Here is a 22853-nt window from a genome sequence, read left to right as displayed (position 1 = left end):
GCGCTGTTGTTATCTCTTTGCATTTCAGGTTTCTGCGCAATTTCACTTTGTCTGAAAAGTTCCATTGTAACGTTTGGTTTTGTAAAGGCAATGCTATAAAAATGTTTTGTTGGTTGCAAGACCAAAATAAAGGAGGAAGAGTTTCAGTGTTATTCTGACAAAGGGAGCATCTAAAAGCTGTCTTTCTTATTTTATTTTTTATTGTAAATATGTACAAACTTAGCAAAAGAGAATACATCTCACAACAATGAACAAAATAAAAATAAATAAAATAAAATGAGAGAAATTATCTCAGTAATACAAAGCATAAACAGATGCCAGGGGTGAAAAAGGTAAGATAATAATAATGAAAAATAAAACTTTGAATCAATCAATTAAAAGTTACATAATGCTTTATATGTTTATTAGCCTTTCTCTTTTTAATGTTAAATAGTGTAGTACCATATTGTTTAATCTCCTTTATAAAATGTTAAAATTTGGCTTAGCTTTGGCCCATTTCTTGACATGATTATAGTATTTTCCAAGTAATGTTATCAGTTGTATTACAAAATATGTTGTACTTTTTGAATCGATTCCATCTTGTACTAAAGTAAATATGACATTTAACCCAATTTGTATTTGAGTACCAAATGTCCTTAAAATAAAGTTAGAAACATCAATCCAAAATAGTCTACACATTGAAAAAATAGATGAGTAACAAATTCTTTAAAAGGTGTCTTTGGTGTACACGAGCAGCGACAAACGACACATCTTCAAGGGCACGAAACATTCCCGCCCCTAATAAAAACGATTGGTTGTTTGTTCATTGTCGGCACCCCATTGGAGGAAATAGTTAAACGTCATCGGTTAAGGAAGACGTCCAGACTGGTGAGGAAAACGTGCTTCCTGTTTATAGTGTGTTTTAGCGTAAAATAAGCAGTGTTTTTAAGATAAAGACACATGTTTATCTGAAGTTAGGAGTAAACCAAATACACGCGTTAAAGAGCTTTAACGTTACATGTATCAAACCGGCGTACGTGTTTTCTTATTTATTAGCATATAACGCCTATATAGCTAGATTCTGTCATGTGCAGTCGTTTTTATAAATGTCTCTGCTGCAAGAGAAGTGCCTATAATAAACGCATCCCTATTGGTTTCTGTTTTATCAAAGCGCTTTGGGTCTGTGTGGGTTAACTTAGCTGGTCCTTGTTACTGCCACCAATTTTCATTTAGTTTTGTATTACGTATTATATTTATCTATATATGTGTTTATTATTAAGTCACGTTTTTTTAAATGGACAAAGTCCAACACGCGATGAACATTTGTATGTCTGAAGTAGTGGACGGTTTGTCTCAGAGTAAGCTAACTAACCGAAGTTCACATTATTAAACACAAGATGTCGCCCGAACATCACGAGTTCATTCTTATAATATTTGTCTATGAATGATTTGTTTCTGCCGTTGGGCTTCGTGGGAAGTTTAGTGAAGATAAGAAATATTCGAGATTTCGTTTAATTATGGAATTTGCCCTGCTGAAAAAAACTGGTTCACAAACCTGGGGGCTATTTCATAAAAGTGGTTAAGAAAAGCGGGGATTAAAGTCAAAAGCCTGACTTCAGTGAGCTGAACTAAACGTCCACGCTTAAACTGGTTCCATAACTTCCATACTTTTAATTATATGTTATTTTTAATAATTAATAATATCCATCCATGTGAAGACATTGATCATGTTAATGATTTCTCACAGTAGTTGTCAACAATGATTTAACAAGTTAGATAAACATTAATTTGCAACACTTCATTTGTCTGAAATTGTTTTTAAAGTTTTTTTTTAATTTATAACTTAAAGTAATTTTCAAATTTACACCAAATTTAAGCAAAATAATCTTACGTCAAAAGAAAACACAAGATTATTTTGCTTTCCCCATTGGCAGATTATTTTGCTTGTTTTAAGGAAAAACTCACTTAATATTGGCATTTTATTTCTCAAAACAAGACAGTGTGTTTTGCTTGTCTAGAAAATGCTTCTTGATATAAGAATTTTTAGATATTTAGAAGAGAAACAAGACAAAACATCTAAGCAAGAAAAGCATTTTTTGCAGTGTATATAAAAGCAGTTGTGATAAATGGACTGTATTCGCTTAATGTTTTTCAGATGGCAGCCACACAGAAACTCTCCGGTTGTCGGCTACCTCCTCTCCCTACCATAGGGGAGATCATCAAACTCTATAATCTGAAAGCACAGAAGCAGCTTTCTCAGAACTTTCTCCTAGACACGAGACTTACCGGTATGTCCTATCACGTGTACATCTTTATTTGTTTGTTTTACTTGATTTGATGGAAATCAGTGGAGTGGCACACTGTTTATGAATGTTGGCTGCCTTCTGTTAAGCTCTAAATCTTTGATTTTCCAGATAAGATTGTCCGGCAGGCGGGAAACCTCAACAATGCACATGTGTGTGAGGTGGGACCTGGACCTGGGGGTCTCACCAGGTCTATTCTGAAAGCTGGAGCTGCAGATTTATTAGTGGTGGAGAAAGACATGCGCTTTATTCCAGGATTACAGGTTTGCAAATACAGTAAATCCATTGGTCATGCCGTTTAAGATTACACTCGCTGGCCACTTTATTAGGTATACCTTACTGGCACTGGGTTGGACCCCCTTTTGCCTTATGACTTAATCCTTCGTGGCATTGATTCAACAAGGTACTGGAAATATTCCTCAGAGATTTTGCTTCATATTGACATGATAGCATCACTTAGTTGCTGCAGATTTGTCGGCTGCACATCCATGAGGCCAATCTCCCATTCCATCCCATCCCAAAGGTGCACTATTGGATTGAGATCTGGTGACTGTGGAGGCCATTTGGGTACAGTCAACTCATTGTGATGTTAAGGAAACTAGTCCAAGATGATTCGCACTTTATGACATGGTGCGTCATCCTGCTGGAAGTAGCCATCAGAAGATGGAGACACTGTGGTCATAAAAGGATGGACATGGTCTGCAACAACACTTAGGTAGGCTGTGTTGTTGACAAAATGCTCAATTGGTACTAATGGGCCCAAAGTGTGCCAAGAAAATATCCCCCACACATTACACCACCACTATCTGCCTGAACTGTTGAAACAAGGCAGGATGGATCCGTGCTTTCATGTTGTTGACGCCAAATTCTGACCCGACCATACGATTGTCGCTGCAGAAATGGAGACTCATCAGACCAGGCAACGTTTTTCCAATCTTCAATTGTCCAGTTTTGGTGAGTCTGTGTGAATTGTAGCCTCAGTTTCCTGTTTTTAGCTGACAGGAGTGGCAACCGGTGTGGTCTTATGCTGCTATAGCCCATCTGTCTCAAGGTTGGACGTGTTGTGTGTTCAGAAATGCTCTTCTGCAGACCTCAGTTGTAATGAGTGCATTTTTAAGTCAGCTGGAACCAGTCTGGCCATTCTTCTCTGACCTCTAGCATCAACAAGGCGTTTGTGCTCACAGAACTGCCGCTCACTGGATATTTTCTCTTTTTCAGACCATTCTCTGTAAACCCTAGAGATGGTTGTGCGTGAAAATCCCAGTAGATCAGCAGTTTCTGAAAAACTCAGACCAGCCCATCTGGCACCAACAACCATGCCAGTCACTTCAAAGTCACTTAAATCACCCTTCTTCCCCATTCTGGTGCTCTGTTTGAACTGCAGCCGATCGTCTTGACCATGGCTGCGTCCAAAACCGCCTACTACTCAGTAGGTACTGCATTTGAATTTAAACATACTACTACTCAGCCGTTAGAAAAGTACGTTCTATACAGTATGAATGTGAAAAGTATGAATGGAATTTGGACGTACTACATCCGCTATTTTGTCATGGTCACGTGGTCTACCTGCGTCAATTGCGTTGCTTCACTTCCATTCATGAATTCTCTCGCGGGGCATCATGGGATAGCGCAGCGTGCATGGGATGCACACTCCAGAATCTTGCCGGAAGTAGTAAGTCATCCGGGTACTTCTTGCATACTGATTTTCATATTCTATGAATTCGGACATACTACTCGGCTCGCATACTGGTTTTAGAATACTATATAGTATGGAAATATGCGGTTTCGCACGCAGCCCATGTCTACATGCCTAAATGCATCGAGTTGCTACCATGTGATTGGCTGATTAGAAATTTGCATTAACGAGCAGTTGGACAGGTGTACCTAATAAAATGGCCGGTGAGTGTATTTCAGTTGGCTGATAATTAGATTGTTCAAATCCATTATTAATTGTTTTTTTTACATATAATTTTAGTGAATTTTGCAGACTTGTATTATAAAGTAAGCAATGCTATTTTTACAGTTAATGTTATGTCGTAATTTCTCAATTTAAAGGCTTGGTCATAGGCAAAGCAACATGTTATTGCTGATGAGTCAAGCACATTATGCACATGCTTAAATCATTAAAGACGCTTTAAATAATGTGTTTGTTTGTTTCACCAAATGATTTCAATAATAGATTTGCTGTACAAGGAGTTAACTCGTTAAATGACAAAAGTAAATGCTTTAGTATAGTTAGCAGTGTCGTCGTGGACTCTAAATGTGATTTTGTATTTTGCTCAGCAAGTTATTTTTATTTATTTTTTTCAATTCAAATGTGTTTGTATAGTGTTTTTCACAATAATTATTGGTCCAAAGCAGCTTTACAAAAGGTGCAAATTATTACAATCAAAATCAGAAAATGTTATGGTGTGAGTAGGATGGACAGTACAGCTTTCAAGCATGTGCATAGTTAATCTATAGTTATGACATAATGTACAGTATAACAATGTAATATACCTTTTAAAAAAGGTGACATCTGTATTTTAAATACACAAATAACACACACATATAATATAATATAATATAATATAATATAATATAATATAATATAATATAATATAATATAATATAATATAATATACAGTTGAAGTCAGAATTATTAGCCCCCCTTAATTATTAGCGCCCCTGTTTATTTTTTTCACCAATTTCTGTTTAATGGAGGGAAGATTGTTTCAGCACATTTCTAAGCATAATAGTTTTAAAAACTTATTTCTAATAACGGATTTATTTTATCTTTGACATGATGACAGTAAATAATATTTGACTAGATATTTTTTAAGACACTTCTATGCAGCTTAAAGTGATATTTAAAGGCTTAACTAGGTTAATAAGGTGAACTAGGCAGAAGAATAGCTTTAAGGGGCTAATAATTTTGTCCCAAAAATGTTTTTTTAAAAATTAATTACTGCTTTTAATATAGCCAAAATAAAACAAATAAGACTTTCTCCAGAGGAAAAAATATTATCAGACATACTGTGAAAATCTCCTTGCTCTGTTAAACATCATTTGGGAAATATTTAAAAAATAAAAAATCAAATCAAAAGGAGGCTAATAATTCTGACTTCAACTGTATATGTGTAATGTGTGTGTATATATATATATTTTTCCTCCAGCTCTTGTCAGAGGCTGCTCCTGGAAGAATAAGGATAGCCCAGGGAGATATTCTCGCATACAAACTGGAAAGACGGTTCCCAGCCAACATAACCAAGACATGGGAAGATGGTAAAGTTATCTACTTCATAATGTAATGTGTGTGTATTTATATAGCACATTTATTGTGTATGGTCATACAACCAAAGCGTTTCACAATCATTAGGGGGGGTCTCTCCACACCACATCCAGTGTGCAGCATCCACTTCAATCAGTGGTTCTCCAACTTTTTCATCAAGTACCACCTCAGAAAAAGTAAATTTTCTCTCCAAGTACCACTATAATGACCAGTATTGAAATACTGTAGTGTAATAAGCCCAGTAAAGCAGCTACAGCTCTGGAAAGTTCAAAAACGTGTCAGATTAATTCCTATAATTAAGAATATTTTTTTATTGTCAGCCACTTTAAACATTATACATAGTTTGAACATTAACACTGTACTGTGCTTATAGGTAAAAACTAAAATAAAAAAGTCAACATTTAAATTAAAATGTGCTTTTAAAAGTTATAAATGAGGCGAAGAAACCCTCCTGTACTTCAATGTAAAGTATTAACATAAATTAGACTATTTATCAACACCTGTAAATATGGGCTATATGTCATCATATTCATATATAAATAATTTTTGATAATTTTTTAAATATATGTAGCATGTATATTTGACATATTTGATTTCTCTGCGCACCACTAAAAAGAAGCCAGCGTACCACAGTTTAAGAACCACTGACTTAAATGATGTGACAGCAGCCACAGGACAACGGCACCAGTGCGCTCACCACACACCAGCTATAGGTGGATCGGAGAGACAGTGATAGAACCAATTCAGTGGATGTGCATGATTGGAGAGGCCATGATTGTAAGGCGCCGATTGAGGGACTTTGGCCAGGACACCGGGGTTATACCCCTACTCTTTACAAGAAGTGCCATGGGATTTTAAATAACCACAGCGAGTCCAGACCTCGGTTTGACGTCTCATCCAAAAGACAGTACAGACAGTATAGTGTTCCCCTTACTATTCTGGGGCATTAGGACTCACACAGACCGCAGGTTGAGCGCCCCCTGTTGGCTCACTAACACCACTTCCAACAGCAACCTAGTTTTCCCATGTGGTTTCCATTCAGGTACTGACCAGGATCAGCCCTCATTAATATCAGTAAGTAACCAGTCTTGGGCACTCTTCGTATTTATAAGCGAACTAGGCTGTGGCAAAGTGTCCTGGCTATTTATTTATTTTTTTGTTTTATTAAAAATACACCCTGAAGAGTCTAAGTCCTTACTATTCTTAAACAATTAGAATTCTTAAAGGGTTAGCTCATCCCAAGATGGAAATTGTTACTAATTACTCACTATTCAAAAAAAGGTAATGATTCGCACTCAATTGCTTCGTACTGTTGTTATTTTTCTTACATTTTACGGGTGATTAAAAGACAGCTCCACCCCTTTATCCCATAGTCAATCACAATGTGCAATTAGTTAGACCGTCACTCTCATTTCATTATCCATTAAAGACACAATAACTTATAATCTTCACAGCACTAACAATAAACAATCTTCACATTTCCGACCTCACTCTACAGCAGGCGTGTCCAAACTACGGCACGCGGGCCATCTGCGGCCCGCAATCAGTTTTGTGGCGGCCCGCGAGGCTTTTTATAAATATCAATAGAATCTGGCCCGCTATACAAAAATGAACGTAATTCAATAAATAACCACCGGGTGTCGCTATTACATGCATTCAATTAAGCAGCAGTTCTTGTTATGATCTATCTTATCTATCTATCTATCTATCTATCTATCTATCTATCTATCTATCTATCTATCTATCTATCTATCTATCTATCTATCTATCTATCTATCTATCTATCTATCTATCTATCTATCTATCTATCTGTCTATCTGTCTATCTATCTATCTGTCTGTCTGTCTGTCTGTCTATATACACACAGTTGAAGTCTGAATTATTAGCCCCTCTTTGATTTATTTCTTCTTTTTTAAATATTTCCCAAATGATATTTAACAGAGCAAGGACATTTACACAGTATGTCTGATAATATTTTTTCTTCTGGAGAAAGACTTATTTGTTGTATTTCGGCTAGAATAAAAGCGGTTTTAATTTTTTTATGAACCATTTAAGGTCAAAATTATTAGCCCCTTAAGTCTTCAGAACAAACCATTGTAATAAAATAACTTGCCTAATTACCTTAACTTGACTAGTTAACTTGATTAACCTAGTTAAGCCTTTAAATGTCACTTTAAGCTGTATAGAAGTGTCTTAAAAATATCTAGTCAAATATTATTTACTGTCATCATGGCAAAGATAAAATAAATCAGATATTAGAAATGAGTTACTAAAACTAATATGTTTAGAAATGTGTGGAAAAAAATCTTCTCTCCGTTAAACAGAAATTGGGGAAAAAATAAACGGGGGCTAACAATTTAGGGGGGCTAACAATACTGACTTCAACTGTATATATATATATATATATATATATATATATATATATATATATATATATATATATATATATATATATATATATATATATATATGCGTGTCTGTCTGATGTATGTAAAATTTGGCCCGCGACAACGTTGTTTTTTTTGCATCTGGCCCTCGGCCCAAAAAGTTTGGACACCCCTGCTCTACAGAGATAAAGTGCATCAACTATTATCATTAATCAGGTGTACATCAATACAATAAAAATCTGACAGTGAACATTAAAATAAAGTTTTCTACATTTGACAATTACTCAAAGATTAAAAAACACAAGTCTTACCTTCACCTCTACCCACATAACCAATTATACAAGAGATATTTACCCTCATCTTCGAAAACAATTTGCGAAACATACAAAAAATACCTTTACCTTCAAAAAACATTACTACATAAGAAAACAGCATATCAATTATCAATATTTTTTTAAAAGTTCACATTACAATATATCATGATCAATTACTCGAAAAATACCTTTACCTTCCAAAACATCATCTCACAAGAAAACAGCACATCAAACATCAAGTTTACCAGTCCTCTCCTTTTCATTACAATATCATGATCAATTACTAATTACTCACTCTCATCACATTCAAAACCCCTCAGAGCTTCAATGTTTTTTGGAGAGCAAATTATGATATTTTAGGTGAAAATCTGAGAGGTAATACATCAGAGGCGTGGCCAAGTGCAACACATGATCGCTCACTCTATACTGAAACTGAGGAGAAGAAACTTGAAAACAGCCGAGTACATAAGGATTCTCATCCGGAATTTGAATGATTGAAGACTGTTGCTCTCTATTGAGGGTCAAACTTTAATCAATTTGTGTTGGGATAACATGAGGGAATTAAGTCTCTTAAGAACATAAAACAATTTAATTGTCCCCCTAAAAAACTCAAGAATTATGTTGTTTCAGCTCATTTTATATACAGTATGTAGTTTGAACAAACAGCAAACATTTTACATTTAGTCATTTAGCAGACGCTTTTATCCAAAGCGACTTACAAATGAGGATAAGGAGGCAATTTACACAACTATAAGAGCATCAATGGATAAGTGCTGTAGGCAAGTTTCAGATATGTGAAGTGTAAGAAGCAAAACATTAGTCATTTTTTTGTAATACAGGTAGCGGTAGAACCAGAGAGGCAATTGCAGATTAGGAAGGAAAGTGGAGACTAAATAGTTGAGTTTTTAGTCGTTTCTTGAAGACAGCGAGTGACTCTGCCGTTCTGATGCAGTTAGGGAGTTCATTCCACCAACTGGGCAGATTGAACGCGAGAGTTCGGGAAAGTGATTTCTTCCCTCTTTGGGATGGAACCACGAGGCGACGTTCATTCACAGAACGCAAGTTTCTGGAGGGCACATAGATCTGCAGAAGTGAGAGCAGATAAGGAGCAAAGCCAGAAGTCGCTTTGTAAGCAAACATCAGAGCTTTGAATTTGATGCGAGCAGCAACTGGCAGCCAGTGCAAACGGATGAGCAGCGGAGTGACATGTGCTCTTTAAAAGACCACTCGTGCTGCTGCGTTCTGAAGCAGCTGAAGAGGTTTGATAGAGTTAGCTGGAAGACCGGCTAGTAGAGAGTTGCAATAGTCCAGTCTGGAGAGAACAAGAGCTTGAACAAGGAGTTGAGCTGCATGTTCAGATAGGAAGGGTCGGATCTTTCTGATGTTATAGAGTGTGAATCTGCACGATCAAGCAGCTCTAGAAATGTGGTCAGAGAAGTTTAGTTGCTCATCAATCGTTACTCCAAGGTTTTTCACCGTTTTGGATGCAGTAATGGTGGCCCCATCCATCTGGATTGAAAAGTTGGGATGTCGGGTTGGCAGAAACTTCAAGCATTTCCATTTCGTGAGGTTAAGCTGAAGATGATGATCTCTCATCCAGTGTGAAATGTCTGACATTTCACTTTATTGTTTGAGTGCAGGGAACTCTCAGATTTGATTAAAAACATCGTACATTGTGTTCTAAAGATGAGCGAAGGTCTCAGAGGGTTGGAATGATACGAGTTTAAAGAAAGCTGGAACCCATTGGCTCCCATTGTATTTTTATTCCTAGTATGGAAGTCAAGGGTTAAAGGTTTTCAGGTTTTCTTCAAAAACTTCTTCTGCGTTCAGCAGATTTAAGAAACTCATCAAAACTACTTATGGTAGAGAAAATAATAGGTAAAGTTTAATAATTGGGTGAACTGTCTGTTCAAGACAACTTCAGTCTTTTAAATGTATGCATTTACACATTAGCATGACATAACCTAACTCTAACCCCTTTTTGTCTGATGAGCAACTGAATTGAGCTTGTTTTGGTTTGTCTCTCAGTGAAGCAAAGGTCTCGGTTGTTTATTCTCACCTCACTGGTTTATTGTTGTCATATAAGCACATGTAAAATAATTTGTAGCGTAGAGGTAAAAGGTAGTGTGTGTTTGTGTGTTTCAGATCCCCCCAATCTGCATATTATTGGCAATCTGCCCTTTAATGTGTCGACGCCACTCATTATAAAGTGGTTGGAGCAGATGTCTAACAGGACTGGGATCTTTATGTTTGGACGTACAAGGCTGACTCTGACCTTTCAGAAAGAGGTGGCCGAAGTAAGTTGAATTCTAACTCAATCAGTCAATCAGTCAATCAGTCAATCAATCAATCAATCAATCAATCAATCAATCAATCAATCAATCAATCAATCAATGTATATTTTTTCATTGATACTGTCATATACAGTTAGCATTTTTTCCTCAAAGGTTTTTTATCGAACATGTTAAATATGAAACATGCAGTATAAATAGCTTTTCACTTTAAATTTTTTTAGTTTAACAAAACCCGTCGCACACATATACATTCAGGCTTTATAGAAATATGGTAATAATGTAAAATAAAAAACAAATAAATAATGATAATAAGTAAAATATATTTTCATTTTATTTTTATGAAAGAAAACAAAATGGAAAAAAATGCATATTAAAAAATACAAACAATAAGGAAAAGTTATACTCTTCTGAAATAACTGAAGGGTGCTTCTTTATGTGATCTAAAACAGGTTGCCAAGTAAGAAAAAACTTACTCAAGTGGAGTAAAAGTTTCATGAGACATTGCTTAAAGGGTACACGTTTTGATGAATGTTTTAATATAGCTGAGGCACTCAGCCTGCAGCCTTGTGCCAAGGCACGCCTCCCACCAGTGCTGATATACAGCCATATCGCACTGCTACTCGTGTGATATTGCTCATATATATATATATATATATATATATATATATATATATATATATATATATATATATATATATATATATATATATATATTATACACATACATACAGTTAAAGTCAGAATTATTAGCCCCCCTTTGATTTTTTTTCTTTTTTAAATATTTCCCCAATTATGTTAAACAAAGCAAGGGAATTTTCAGTTTGTCTGATAATATTTTTTTTCTTCTGGAGAAAGTCTTATTTGTTTTATTTTGGCTAGAATAAAAGCATTTTTAATTTTTTATGAACCATTTTAAGGTCAAAATTATTAGCCCCTTTAAGCTATATTTTTTGTTTGATTGTCTACAGAACAAACCATTGCTATGCAATAACTTGCCTAATTACCCTAACCTGCCTAGTTAACTTAATTAACCTAGTTAAGCCTTTAAATATCACTTTAAGCTGTATAGAAGTGTCTTGAAAAATATGTAGTAAAATATTATTTACTGTCATCATGGCAAAGATAAAATAAATCAGTTAATAGAAATGAGTAACTAAAACTATTATGTTTAGAAATGTGTTGAAGAAAACTTCTCTCCGTTAAACAGAAATTGGGGAATAAAATAAACAAGGGGGCGAATAATTCTGACTAGAACTGTATATACTTTTTTGTCATTTGAGTGTGTAGCAGAAGAGTAGGCAAGCCTTGCGACATTCTGCGTTGTCATTATTGCATCTTTAACAGACAGCTCTCTCCGTTGCTTAGTTACAAGCATCCTGTCACTGTTTTAACTGCCCTGTCAGTCATCATGTCACAGTTAACAATGCATCCTCCACATTTACTTTCATTTCCTATTGTACTGGAAAGAAATAAAGTGGCACACTGCTCTGCCAGATGTGGGCGTTTCGGGAGCAGAAGTGTTCATATAATTGCGTTTGCAGTTTTTCTCGATTGCTTGCACACATTTATTGAAACTATGCCTTATATTCTCAAAACAGTAAACACAAATCCACATCCGACCCAGTTTCCCTAACATTATTTTCAGATCAAAATAAGGCTCTAAACTCAAGTAGGGCTGGGCGATCAATCGAAATCGTCATTCAGAACCTATAATTGATCTAATTTTATCAGGTCTATTTTTATTTAATAGCTTTCCCTACCACATGTGCAGTCATGTGACTCCACTCTGTTAAGGCATATTTAGAGGATACATGAGTTTATTTAAAAGAGATGCTGCTTATTTCCTTCATTTGAAAGCATTGAAAATAATTAATCTTCTTTCCTAAAGTGCTAGTTTTTATTTTTATTTTTTATAAGACAAAAGTGACTGTTGGTCTTAGGGAATGTGTGTTTTCAGTTGTTTAATGGTAATGGTTTGATGGTAATAAACCAGTGTTGCCAACTATTTCCAATGAAAAGTAGCTAAAGCCTACCCAAACAGTAGCTATATGTTGCCAGATGACGTCACGCACTAATTTGCATATCAGTGATGTCATCACATATAGTATCTGACAATCATAAGCCCATCATGTCTCTACTCTCTGAGGTACCGTGTATTATATTATATTAAAACATTGCATCCAGATGCACAATAAGTAGGTTCTTATTAACATATTACTTTGCATGATGATGTCATAGCGTAATCGCAATTCAGAACTACATCTTTATGCAGGGCCTTAACACAGGGGGGTGGCCCGGTGGCCACTGCCCCTCTGCCCTCATTTTATCGCAATAACACTGACAATCAATCAGAGATAGCAATAAACAATCACAACTTGTGTACTTACTCTTTTTAACTTAAAACTAAGACATTTGTGAAAGTGACAACAATTATAGCACTATTGGGTTTTAATGCTGCCTAAATGGCCAACATGTTAACAAATATCAGTAAATTGACAGTCATGAAAAACAATCTGAGCTAGCAATTTACTCAAATTACTGAATGAAGCCTGCAGCCACTGCTCTTTTGAGTCACTTTTTAAAAATTGATAAAAGTAGCATAATGAATGTTAAAAATTGCTACATTTGTTGGTTGGTGCTTTTTGTAATATTGCTAAGTTTGGAAAATTGCTAAGTTGGCAACACTGTACAAAACCTGTCAGTGAACTTTGAGGGCAAAAATATAAAGGAATAAAATAATCGTTCATTAATTGTAATTGAGTTAAAATGTTCAATGAATCGAGATTTTGATTTTAGGCCAAATCGCTCAACCATCCTCAAAACCATTCCCTCTAGCTGAAAAACCAAACTTTGTCCGACATAAAAAATATATTTATGTATATATATTATTATTAATTATTATTTTTTCCCCCCCCAATTTCTGTTTAACAGAGAGAACACATTTCTAAACATAATAGTTTAAATAAAATGCGAGACAGTGGCGCAGTAGGTAGTGCTGTCACCTCACAGCAAGAAGGTCGCTGGTTCGGACCTCGGCTCAGTTAGCGTTTCTGTGTGGAGTTTGCATGTTCTCCTTGCCTTTGCGTGGGTTTCCTCCGGGTGCTCCGGTTTCCCCCACAGTCCAAAGACATGCGGTACAGGTGAATTGGGTAGGCTAAATTGTCCTTAGTGTATGAGTGTGTGTGTGGATGTTTCCCAGAGATGGGTTGCGGCTGCAAGGGCATCCGCTGCGTAAAAACTTGCTGGATAAGTTGGCGGTTCATTCTGCTGTGGCGACCCCGGATTAATAAAGGGACTAAGCCGACAAGAAAATGAATGAATGAATAGTTTAAACTTATCTCTAATAACTGACTTATTTTTTCTTTGCCTTGATGACAGTAAATAATATTTGACAATAATCTTTTTGAATGCAATTTGGAGGGCATTTACACCTGTCCTTTTCACGATAGAATAGCTATCCGATCAGAAAATGATGCTAAGTGACCAGGGGCCTCATGTATCAATGCTGCGTACGCACAAAAACTTTGTGTACGCCAGATTTTTACGCTCACGTTTGGATTTACTAACGATGAAATTAACGTGAGAATGTGCGTTGGTCCACGCCAACTTAATGTCTGATGTACGTGCATTTCTTGTGTGTGTTTGTTTTATTTCCATTGGCAACTCCTAGAGGCAGTTGTGTTAAATTGCACACTACAAAGTGTCTTTGAGCCGTGCAATGGCAGCTGTATGGGACGGGATCATCTGCATGTCTAGCAGGTATATAAGGATTCCATATCATGCAGTTGACCAGCCAAACATTAAATCGCAATTTGCAAATCGGAACGATCGACTGCACGCACATTGCTATAAAGGCGCCATCTGAAGACGAATTTGCATACGTGAATCGGAAACATTTCCATTCAATAAATATGCAAATAATATGTGATGCTCAAATGCGCTTAAGATAATACACACACTTATTAATGATTCCTACTTCCGCGTGATGAAGAGTAGGTAAAATCTGATATGTAGTGGGGGAAAGAAGAATGAGTTCATCAGACGCTGGATTCAAACCGGATTCACGTTTGAACATGTCAAAACATGTTGCCATGCGCTTTACGAGCTACGCCACTCATGCTGCTGTTGGCTGCTCTCTTTAGTTATGTTGTCTCTGTCAATCAAACGGTGATGGGCGGAAATCACTTAACTAGCTCAATCCAACGAGGTGTGCTATTCGCACTTAGCCCAAATAGACACTACATCATTTTATACCTTTACATTAGAGCTGCACGATTCTAGCTAAAATAAAGATCACGATTTTCTCATAATTCTGTAGATGTAAAATAAAGGTATGGTAAAAACAAACATATGGCACACCATTGATGATACTATTATGTGTAGGTCTACTGGTTTCTATAAATAATTCTATTCTACTTATAATAATTCTGATGTTGAAATATTATGTTTGAGATTTATGCTTGCAATCTGTCACATTAGACAATTTAATTCACTGGTAAAATCAGACATTTGCCATTATCAGATTATATTCAACAATATATAGGCTAGAGTAGTTATTCTGACATTGTAAACATTTATTTTCATGCACAACTCTGTGTTCGCTATGAAAGAAAAAACATATCCAATGCTTGCTGTAATCATAACTCTAAAATGCGATATGATCATTTAAATGATGTGCACACTTTCGGTTTCATTTAGACAGCTAAGTGCTTGCTCAAACTTCGCACGCGGCTCCCAAACGATCACTCTGTGCCACAAACTGAATATTATTAACAACTGTATTACCTGTTACTCGCAACATATGCAGGTTCTGTTCCCTAAAGTAGACGCGCGCGCGTCTATCACTAAGTTATCACTCTTTGATAACAGTTCGCGGTCAGCAGCTCACGTCACGTGTGATTTTCCCGATCGCGAAAACATCATTATATTAAAACAAAAATTACATTTTTGGGTGAATTATACCTTAAAATTACAGTATGTGACTCATTCAACATCATTTTGAGGTGTCAATGTCACTGAGCAACGAATGTGAAACAATGAGAAGACTCGTGCAGCCGCCTTTTCTTCTCTCCTGAACTTGAAAATAGGATTGACAGAATCGTAGAAATGCTGGATTAAAATCGTCTAGGTGGTCGAACCGAGATCGCGATCTTTTAACGATTAATTGTGCAGCTCTACTTTACATCTGACTATTTCTTTTTTTAATTCCTTCTCAGTGTGAGGGTCTCCACTGCGTTAACCGCGTCAACTAACCTCTTCCGCTCTATTCGTTTTTTCTTATTAATTCTGGAGGACAAACTTGCAAATAACACCATTTTTCTCCTGTCTACCTCCAATAGGAGCACCTCTAATTCATATCCTGTTCAAAGTGTCTCTTTTTGCTTGATTTTGCCATTGCTTTTTCATTTGGTTTTGCCAAAGTAGAGTCATTAGCATATTTATTAGGGGAAGGAGGCAGGGAGGGGTTTTGCACTTGTGCATGTTGCGCTCAGTTTCACGTTCATTCAGGTGTACAAAGAGAATGTGCGTGGGATTCCGCGTACGCAGTGTTTCATACATCTGAATTTTTAACTGCGTACGCACATTAACAGCTTTGTCCGTACGCAATGTTTTAGTATGAATTCAACGCAAGTCTTCATACATGAGGCCCCAGGTGTACACAGCCCTATTGGGACACTGGTGAACTGGGAATGTCCTTTTTGTGTAGAATCACTATTGGCATCAACAGCAAGCCGATCTTTTTCTGCACTTATTATTCTGTCAGACAACCAGCGATCGCTTTCCAGAGATCGCTGGTTCTCACATGAACTTCAAGACTACACTTCCGCATTTCCCAGGACTACATTTTCATACATGCACTGCTCCCAGACACCCATGCTCATTCATCTAGCTTGATTGCACACACCAGCTGAACCTTGTCATAGTCTGATAGCATACCATACATAAGCCACTCATGAACCCATCCAGTTTGCAGAGTCTTGTTTACCCAGTGTGACATTACAACGCGTTTCCCTGTCTTGTTTCTCCGTGTTTGAACCTAGCCTTGTATCCTTGTCATCCTGTATAGCTGCCTGCCTCTTGACCTTTTGCCTGTTTACCGTTTATGATTCTGGACTGTCTATACATACCCGTTTGCACCTGTATGACCACTGCTTGCCTGAAGCTGAATAAACCTGCATATTGGATCTTACCTTCAGTTGTCTTTGTCACTCCCCCCGGTCGTTACATATTCTTTAGTTAGTGCTATTTATAGAGAATAATGGTGAACACTTTTACATAGATCTGCAACTTTTTCACCATGAATTAAATACAGATGAGAGCTAGATTGCTCAGCACAGTCTACTGATGAATGTTTATGCATGAAGACAAATAAATACCCTTTTCTTCTCCAAGCATCCATCACGTGATTATGTGTGGCAAGAACTTATGTTTCTTGCTCTTAAAGGAATGTAGTGGTGCTCGCCGTGCATTATGGGACTTTTAAGGAGTGAATGCCTCTGTGTTGAGATTGTAAATGACCAGAACTCTGATCAGTGCCATCACCACTGAACTAGGGAGTTGATTAAGATGGATCTGTTATGACAGTGTAAAAGCCTGCAGTAAGATCCTAAAAGATAGCTGCAGCATCTAGAAACACGCAACAATGAAGCGTTCAGAACTTCAAAGTGAGGTAAAAATAAAAGATGTTGTGTTATTTTGAGCCGAGAATACTTCTGAATGTCCTTTTATCTTGAGTCAGGTTTATTTTTAACAAGACCTTGATCATTTCAATGTCATCTTTACAGCATTTTTGTAAGATGCGAGTGTAATTCAGGCTTTTCAAGCATACGTCAGGACATTGCCGTTCAAAGCAGAACTTCTAAGAAGCAAATAATTGACTGGTTTTATTGTAGAACCCACAAAAAGAGTGAAAAATACACACTTCAATCTATAAATAGAGAAAATATGGATATGCTTAGTCTAATGCATAATTGTGAAAGTTGCTGCAGTTGATAGATTGGTTTAAGGCACTTGAGTCAGAATGGCTTAAAGGTCCCCTGAAGTGCCTTGCAACGAACTGCTTTGTTCAACGTTTCAGCTTTGTGATGTAATTTCAGCATAAACTTAAAGGGGTAGTTCTGTTAATTATTCTCTTCATGTCATGCCAATCCCCTCATCCATCCTTCATTGAGACCTTCATTCATCTTCTGAACACAAATAAAGGTGTTTTAGATGAAATTCGAGAGCTCCCTCATCCTCCGTAGACCGCAATGATCCAGAGACTTTAAAATTCCAGAAAAGGAACCGAAAACATTGTCAAAATATTGAATGTAAGTTCAGTGGATCAACTGCAGTGATCGGCGTGACCCACGGTGCATGTGACCCTTGCGCATTGCTGTGCATTTATACTTCTGCATGCTGTTTGTGTTGCTCTGCAATAACACTTCTGAAACACTAGCTGGCAATTGGTTTTTATGTTCCTCTGTGTCGAGTTTCTTTACTGGTGTTTTGTTTTTTCTGAACACTACCTTAATGCACAAGTAGATAAAACTCGCTCATTCAGAGGTGGGAATCAGCAGACGTGCAACAACTGTGATCATAAGGTAAACACAAAACAGAAGTTTCCATCTGGAGCTCCTTTATGGGACTCGACACTTGTAAACACTCGCTCCATTAAGCTTGTGGCTCTCAGCACCGCTCACAATCGTCATCGTTATCAAGCCGACCAATCGCAGAGCTTGCGCTACGCATCATTGCAACGCGTAGTTACGTTGTTAGTGAGCGTCAGCATCGGTGTCAGCCACAGCGAGGGCTAGGTGCCCCTGTGAAGGCTGCGCTGATGCATACGTGTGCGCTTGACGCAGAATTATAAATCAGCCCTTAGTTCTAGATACACTTATTGACTAACAAACTGAAAGTAACTTATTAAAAATAAATTATTATATATAGGTTTCAGTTGAATAATATTAAACTTTTTGCAAATTTTGTATGACATTTCTAGAAAGTGTATGTAGATCAACAATTTTAGGGGAGAGTCAGTATTGTATTAAATGGATGAAAATAAATATTGGCTCGAATTGGGGTGGTTTGTTATTGAAAATGTTTTATTTACATTTAAAATATATTTTATTTATCAAATTTAAGAATGTCTTTAACACTTGTGTTTATTTTATTATAACAAAGATCAGATATTTTGTTTAAATATTTTGGTTTTTGACTATTAAAACTATTTGTCTTAGTAATGTTGGTAATTTAAAATAAAGTGGTGACATAAAGTATCATAATATTCTAAATATATTGCTAAAAATATTCAATAATTATTAATACCAAATGATATGAAACATGATATCGGGATCTTTTTTTTTTTTTTTTGCAATATCGCCCAGACCTAGTAGTAGATAACTGTAAGAAATAATTCCAAAAAGCAACTGACTGTGTAAAGCCAAAAAAAAAAACAACAACACAAAAATACGATGAATATGCCGAGTTCAGCGGCTAATCAGCCGGAATCAGCTGAGGTGATGAGACAGTGAGCAGCGAGATCTAGCAGTCACTCAAGTGGCCACGCCCTTATTTATGCAGACTTAATAAAACTTAATAAAAATGAAACAGATAAGTTTAAAAAAAAATAAATAAACAAATTAAAAAAAAAAAAAAAAAAAAATATATATATATATATATATATATTATTATTATATATATTATATAGCTATACAATATTAGCTATATGAACCAAAGCCATCTTTTGTACCAGGCTGTAAACATGGTACATAAAAATGGGCAATTTACCATTGCAGTCAGAATTCACCTGGATTTCCTGGAGCCAGCCTCCCAAGGTGAGTCGATGAATTGCAGCTTTAGTTACTTCCTTATTGGCTTCCCGAGAGAGAGCGGTAGGTTGCCGCTTGGTCAAAATAAGATTTGTCACCAAAAGTCATTCCATTTGCTGAAACGCAGGGAACGTTGTGGCCAAATTACAACTCAAAATCACCTCAGAGTAGATAAAAACATCCGCAACAGCACACATAAAGGCTGATTTATACTTCTGCTGACGCATAGCCCTTCGCCGTGGCTGTCGCAGTCACTGACGTGCACCTCTCAAAAAATGTAACTACACATCACAACGACGCGTAGCGCAAGCTCTGTGATTGGTCGGCTTGGTAGCGTTGACGAGTCTGGGCGGGACCGAGAGCCGCGTGAATGGTGCGAGCCTGATGGAGCGATTGTTTACAAGTGTGGAGTTCCGTGAAGGAGCTCCGGATAGAAAGTTTTGTTTTGTGTTTACCTCATAGTTAAAGTTGTTGCACGTCCGCCGGTTCCTGCCTCAAAATGAGCGAGTTTGAGCCACTTGTACATTCCGAAAGTGTTCAGGAAAAGCAAAACAACAGCTAAGAAACTCGACACAGAGGAACATTTACACCTCACTGCCAACTAGCGTTTCGGAAGTGTTAATGCAGACCAACAGAGACAGCGCGCAGAAGTATAAATGCACAGCTACGCGCGTTGCATGCGCCGTGGGTTACGCCGGTCACTTGACGCAGAATTATAAACCAGGCTTAAGGGTTGAGACTACTTCAATGTAATCAAAATATATAAAAATAATTCAATGATGATCTTTGTCCCCTCTTTAATATTCCAGAGGTTAACTGCGAGCACAGGAAGCCGCCAACGCAGCCGTCTCTCAGTCATGGCTCAATATCTCACCACTGTCAAAAGCTGTTTCACAATCCCAGGACAAGCCTTTGTTCCAAAACCAAACGTAAGTCTCTTTCGTCTTCCGTTAACATTTCTGTACCTCTCTGTGTTTGAGTGCTCATGTGAAAGGATGTGGGTGTTAGCTCATTAGAAGGGCCCGTGTTGTCTTAGATGTGAAATCAGAGATTGCAACACATCGCGTGTAATGATGTCCGCAGGGCATTTGGTATGCCACGCTTTCGTACATCACGACATTAAGAGCCACATTTGAGATTTTAGCCTGGCTTCTTTACTCCGCTGGGTTGTGTGGGACTCTAGAGTGCCAGGGGGTTGTAGATAAGAAGAGACCCCGACAGAAAATACCCGACACACTAAGTTCACTTGCCTGTAAATATTTTATCCAGCCAGAAAGCTTTGAAATGCAGAAGAGAAGAACGAAAAGTGGCACGAATCGAGCGTTCCCTTGAATTAAGTGGCATGGATGATTGCTTCATTGCACACCAATTCTTTTACACCACTGATGAAAGAAATATGCTGCTTCATGAGGTTTCACACAATAAGATACTGACACATCTCCTCAAGATAATAAAAAAGAGTGACGATTCACAATAGTCAAAAAAAAAAAAGTAGTTTTAGGAAAATGTATACTGTATTGTACAACTTGTAAGATGTCTGAGGAATGGATATGTACAGTGGAAATCAAGTTTAGAAAACCGTTTATACACAATCAATCCTATTATATGGAAATTACATGAGGGCCCCCAACCACCAGGACACCCTTGCTTTTAAAGATGATTTTTATAAGAGCTATGGAGTTTTTTGGCTTCCAGCAATCATCCAAACACTATTGAATATGGAAATTTCCACTAGTGATGGGAAGTTCGGATCATTTTTCTGAATGGGATCTTTGAGTCTCGTTCATCAAGATACGAATTGCTTCCAAACACATCTACAAATAGCCCAAAAGGTTGACCACACGACAAATAACCGTACGTTCACACCGAAAGCGGCGAGAGCGTCAAAGTAGCCGGAAGTCATTCATTTTCAATGAGAGCCGGCGGCGATAGGCGGCGTTAAGCGGCGAGGAGCAGCGCGGCGCGTCTTCGCCGGCGTGAGCGTCGAGGAGAGTTGAAATGAAGTCAACTTTATGGTAATGTGCTATGACGCGGTTCGGCGGCAAGCAATCAGAATGAAGACGTCCATCGCTTGATAGCAGTTCAGAGAACACAAACCTGTGAACTTTGGTTCCGACCACAGTTGTTCCCAAGGGTTTGATTATTGCGGTCGCCGGATTTCCAATTATTTAATTTTTTTTCCTACAGGAACATACATTAAATAAGTTACTGGCGAGTTTACTGATGTTCATTAATGATATATAAATTTATCTTAAAAAAGCGGGAATCTCACGCGATGTGACAGTACAAAACAGTACTGCTGCTTCAGGATATTTCAGACATATGGACACATATTGAATAAATAGAGCAAAGCCACACCACACGCAACTTGATCTTCCATTGTTGTATGAATTTGATAAGAAGTGCGCAACATTTTCACGCTAGAAACATGTTTTATGCAGGAATGTAACTGATATGCTGCAACGGCTCCTTTAAATATGAGATCAATGTAGCGAGTTTTGACGCTCTCGCCGCAGGAGCTGAAGGCAGAGAGCGTTGTCACCAGGGCGGCCAGAGCGACCTTGGACGCTCTCGCCGCTTTCGGTGTGAACGTACGGTTAGTCATAAATAGAATACTATTAGAAGGAGAAAATAATAATTCAATGTTGACCTGCTCTTTTGTCTATGAAGGTATTGTTGTCTCTTTGCTCTGCTCACCTCTTCATGTCTTCAAATGTCAGTGGTTTATTCACGTCACACTGACAGTCACATATGATCTTAACTAATGTGCACAGTCTGAGTCGATAGGAGCCCTTCAAGTCTTCTGGTTCTTGAGTGGTTCGTTCATCACGTGACAGAACGACTCAAACCCGAGGACTCGAGAGGTGAACGGATCAATTCTTTTTCCGGCTCTAAACGCATGTGATTGGCTTCTGCCTTTCCGACTCAAAAGACTTGAAATGAACGATACCACCTGCACAAATGTGCGCACGTGCAGATGAACGAATCACTCCCTAAGAGGACTCGTAGTTCCTGAGTCATATTGAAGATTCGTTTAAAATGAACGAACCGTTCATGAACGACCCATCACTAGTGTTCAGCTCACATTTTTGTTCTATGTGTTTGAACATCCTTGAATTTAAAATGTTCTAGTTGCAGTAGTTTCTTACGGTCGGTAATAATTGGGCCAGAAAGTCAAATAGACTTGGGCTGCGGCCAAAATCGCACATTTCCATACTATACAGTATGCTAAAACAGTATGCGAGCCGAGTAGTATGTTGGAATTCATAGAATTTGAAAAGCAGTACCCGGATGGTGGATGATATGCCATTCCTCGATGTACTGCAAGAGAATTCATAAAGGAGAGTGAAGAGACGCAACTGACAAGGGAAGGTCCTGTGATCATGAAAAAATGGAGGATGTAGTATGTCCGAATTTCATTCATATACAATGTACTCTTCTTACGGGCGAGTAGTAAATTCAAATTTAAATGCAGTACATACTTTGTAGTTGGCC

General features: G+C 37.4%; 2 protein-coding genes and 1 long non-coding RNA gene across 14 annotated transcripts in view; 2 read left to right on the top strand and 1 right to left on the bottom strand.

The window, feature by feature from the left end:
- LOC147840047 (uncharacterized) overlaps window positions 1-22853 on the top strand; it is a 543896-nt gene that overhangs the window by 258531 nt on the left and 262512 nt on the right. The window lies entirely within an intron of this gene.
- tfb1m (transcription factor B1, mitochondrial) overlaps window positions 1-22853 on the top strand; it is a 60986-nt gene that overhangs the window by 982 nt on the left and 37151 nt on the right. The window contains 6 exon segments of one of the 11 annotated variants that reach the window (NM_001076769.1): window positions 811-867; window positions 2135-2267; window positions 2394-2545; window positions 5438-5546; window positions 10400-10551; window positions 20168-20287. In NM_001076769.1, the coding sequence (NP_001070237.1) occupies window positions 2135-2267; window positions 2394-2545; window positions 5438-5546; window positions 10400-10551; window positions 20168-20287 (666 nt within the window). In that variant the 5' untranslated portion in view covers window positions 811-867. 11 annotated transcript variants of the gene reach the window in all.
- The window catches only part of zgc:113176, a 71306-nt gene that overhangs the window by 25364 nt on the left and 23089 nt on the right, over window positions 1-22853 (bottom strand). The window lies entirely within an intron of this gene.

Source organism: Danio rerio, chromosome 17 (assembly GCF_052040795.2).
Source record: "Danio rerio strain M-AB ecotype USA chromosome 17, GRCz13ab, whole genome shotgun sequence".
Lineage (NCBI taxonomy): Eukaryota > Metazoa > Chordata > Actinopteri > Cypriniformes > Danionidae > Danio > Danio rerio.
This window is presented reverse-complemented; position numbering and strand designations above follow the sequence as displayed.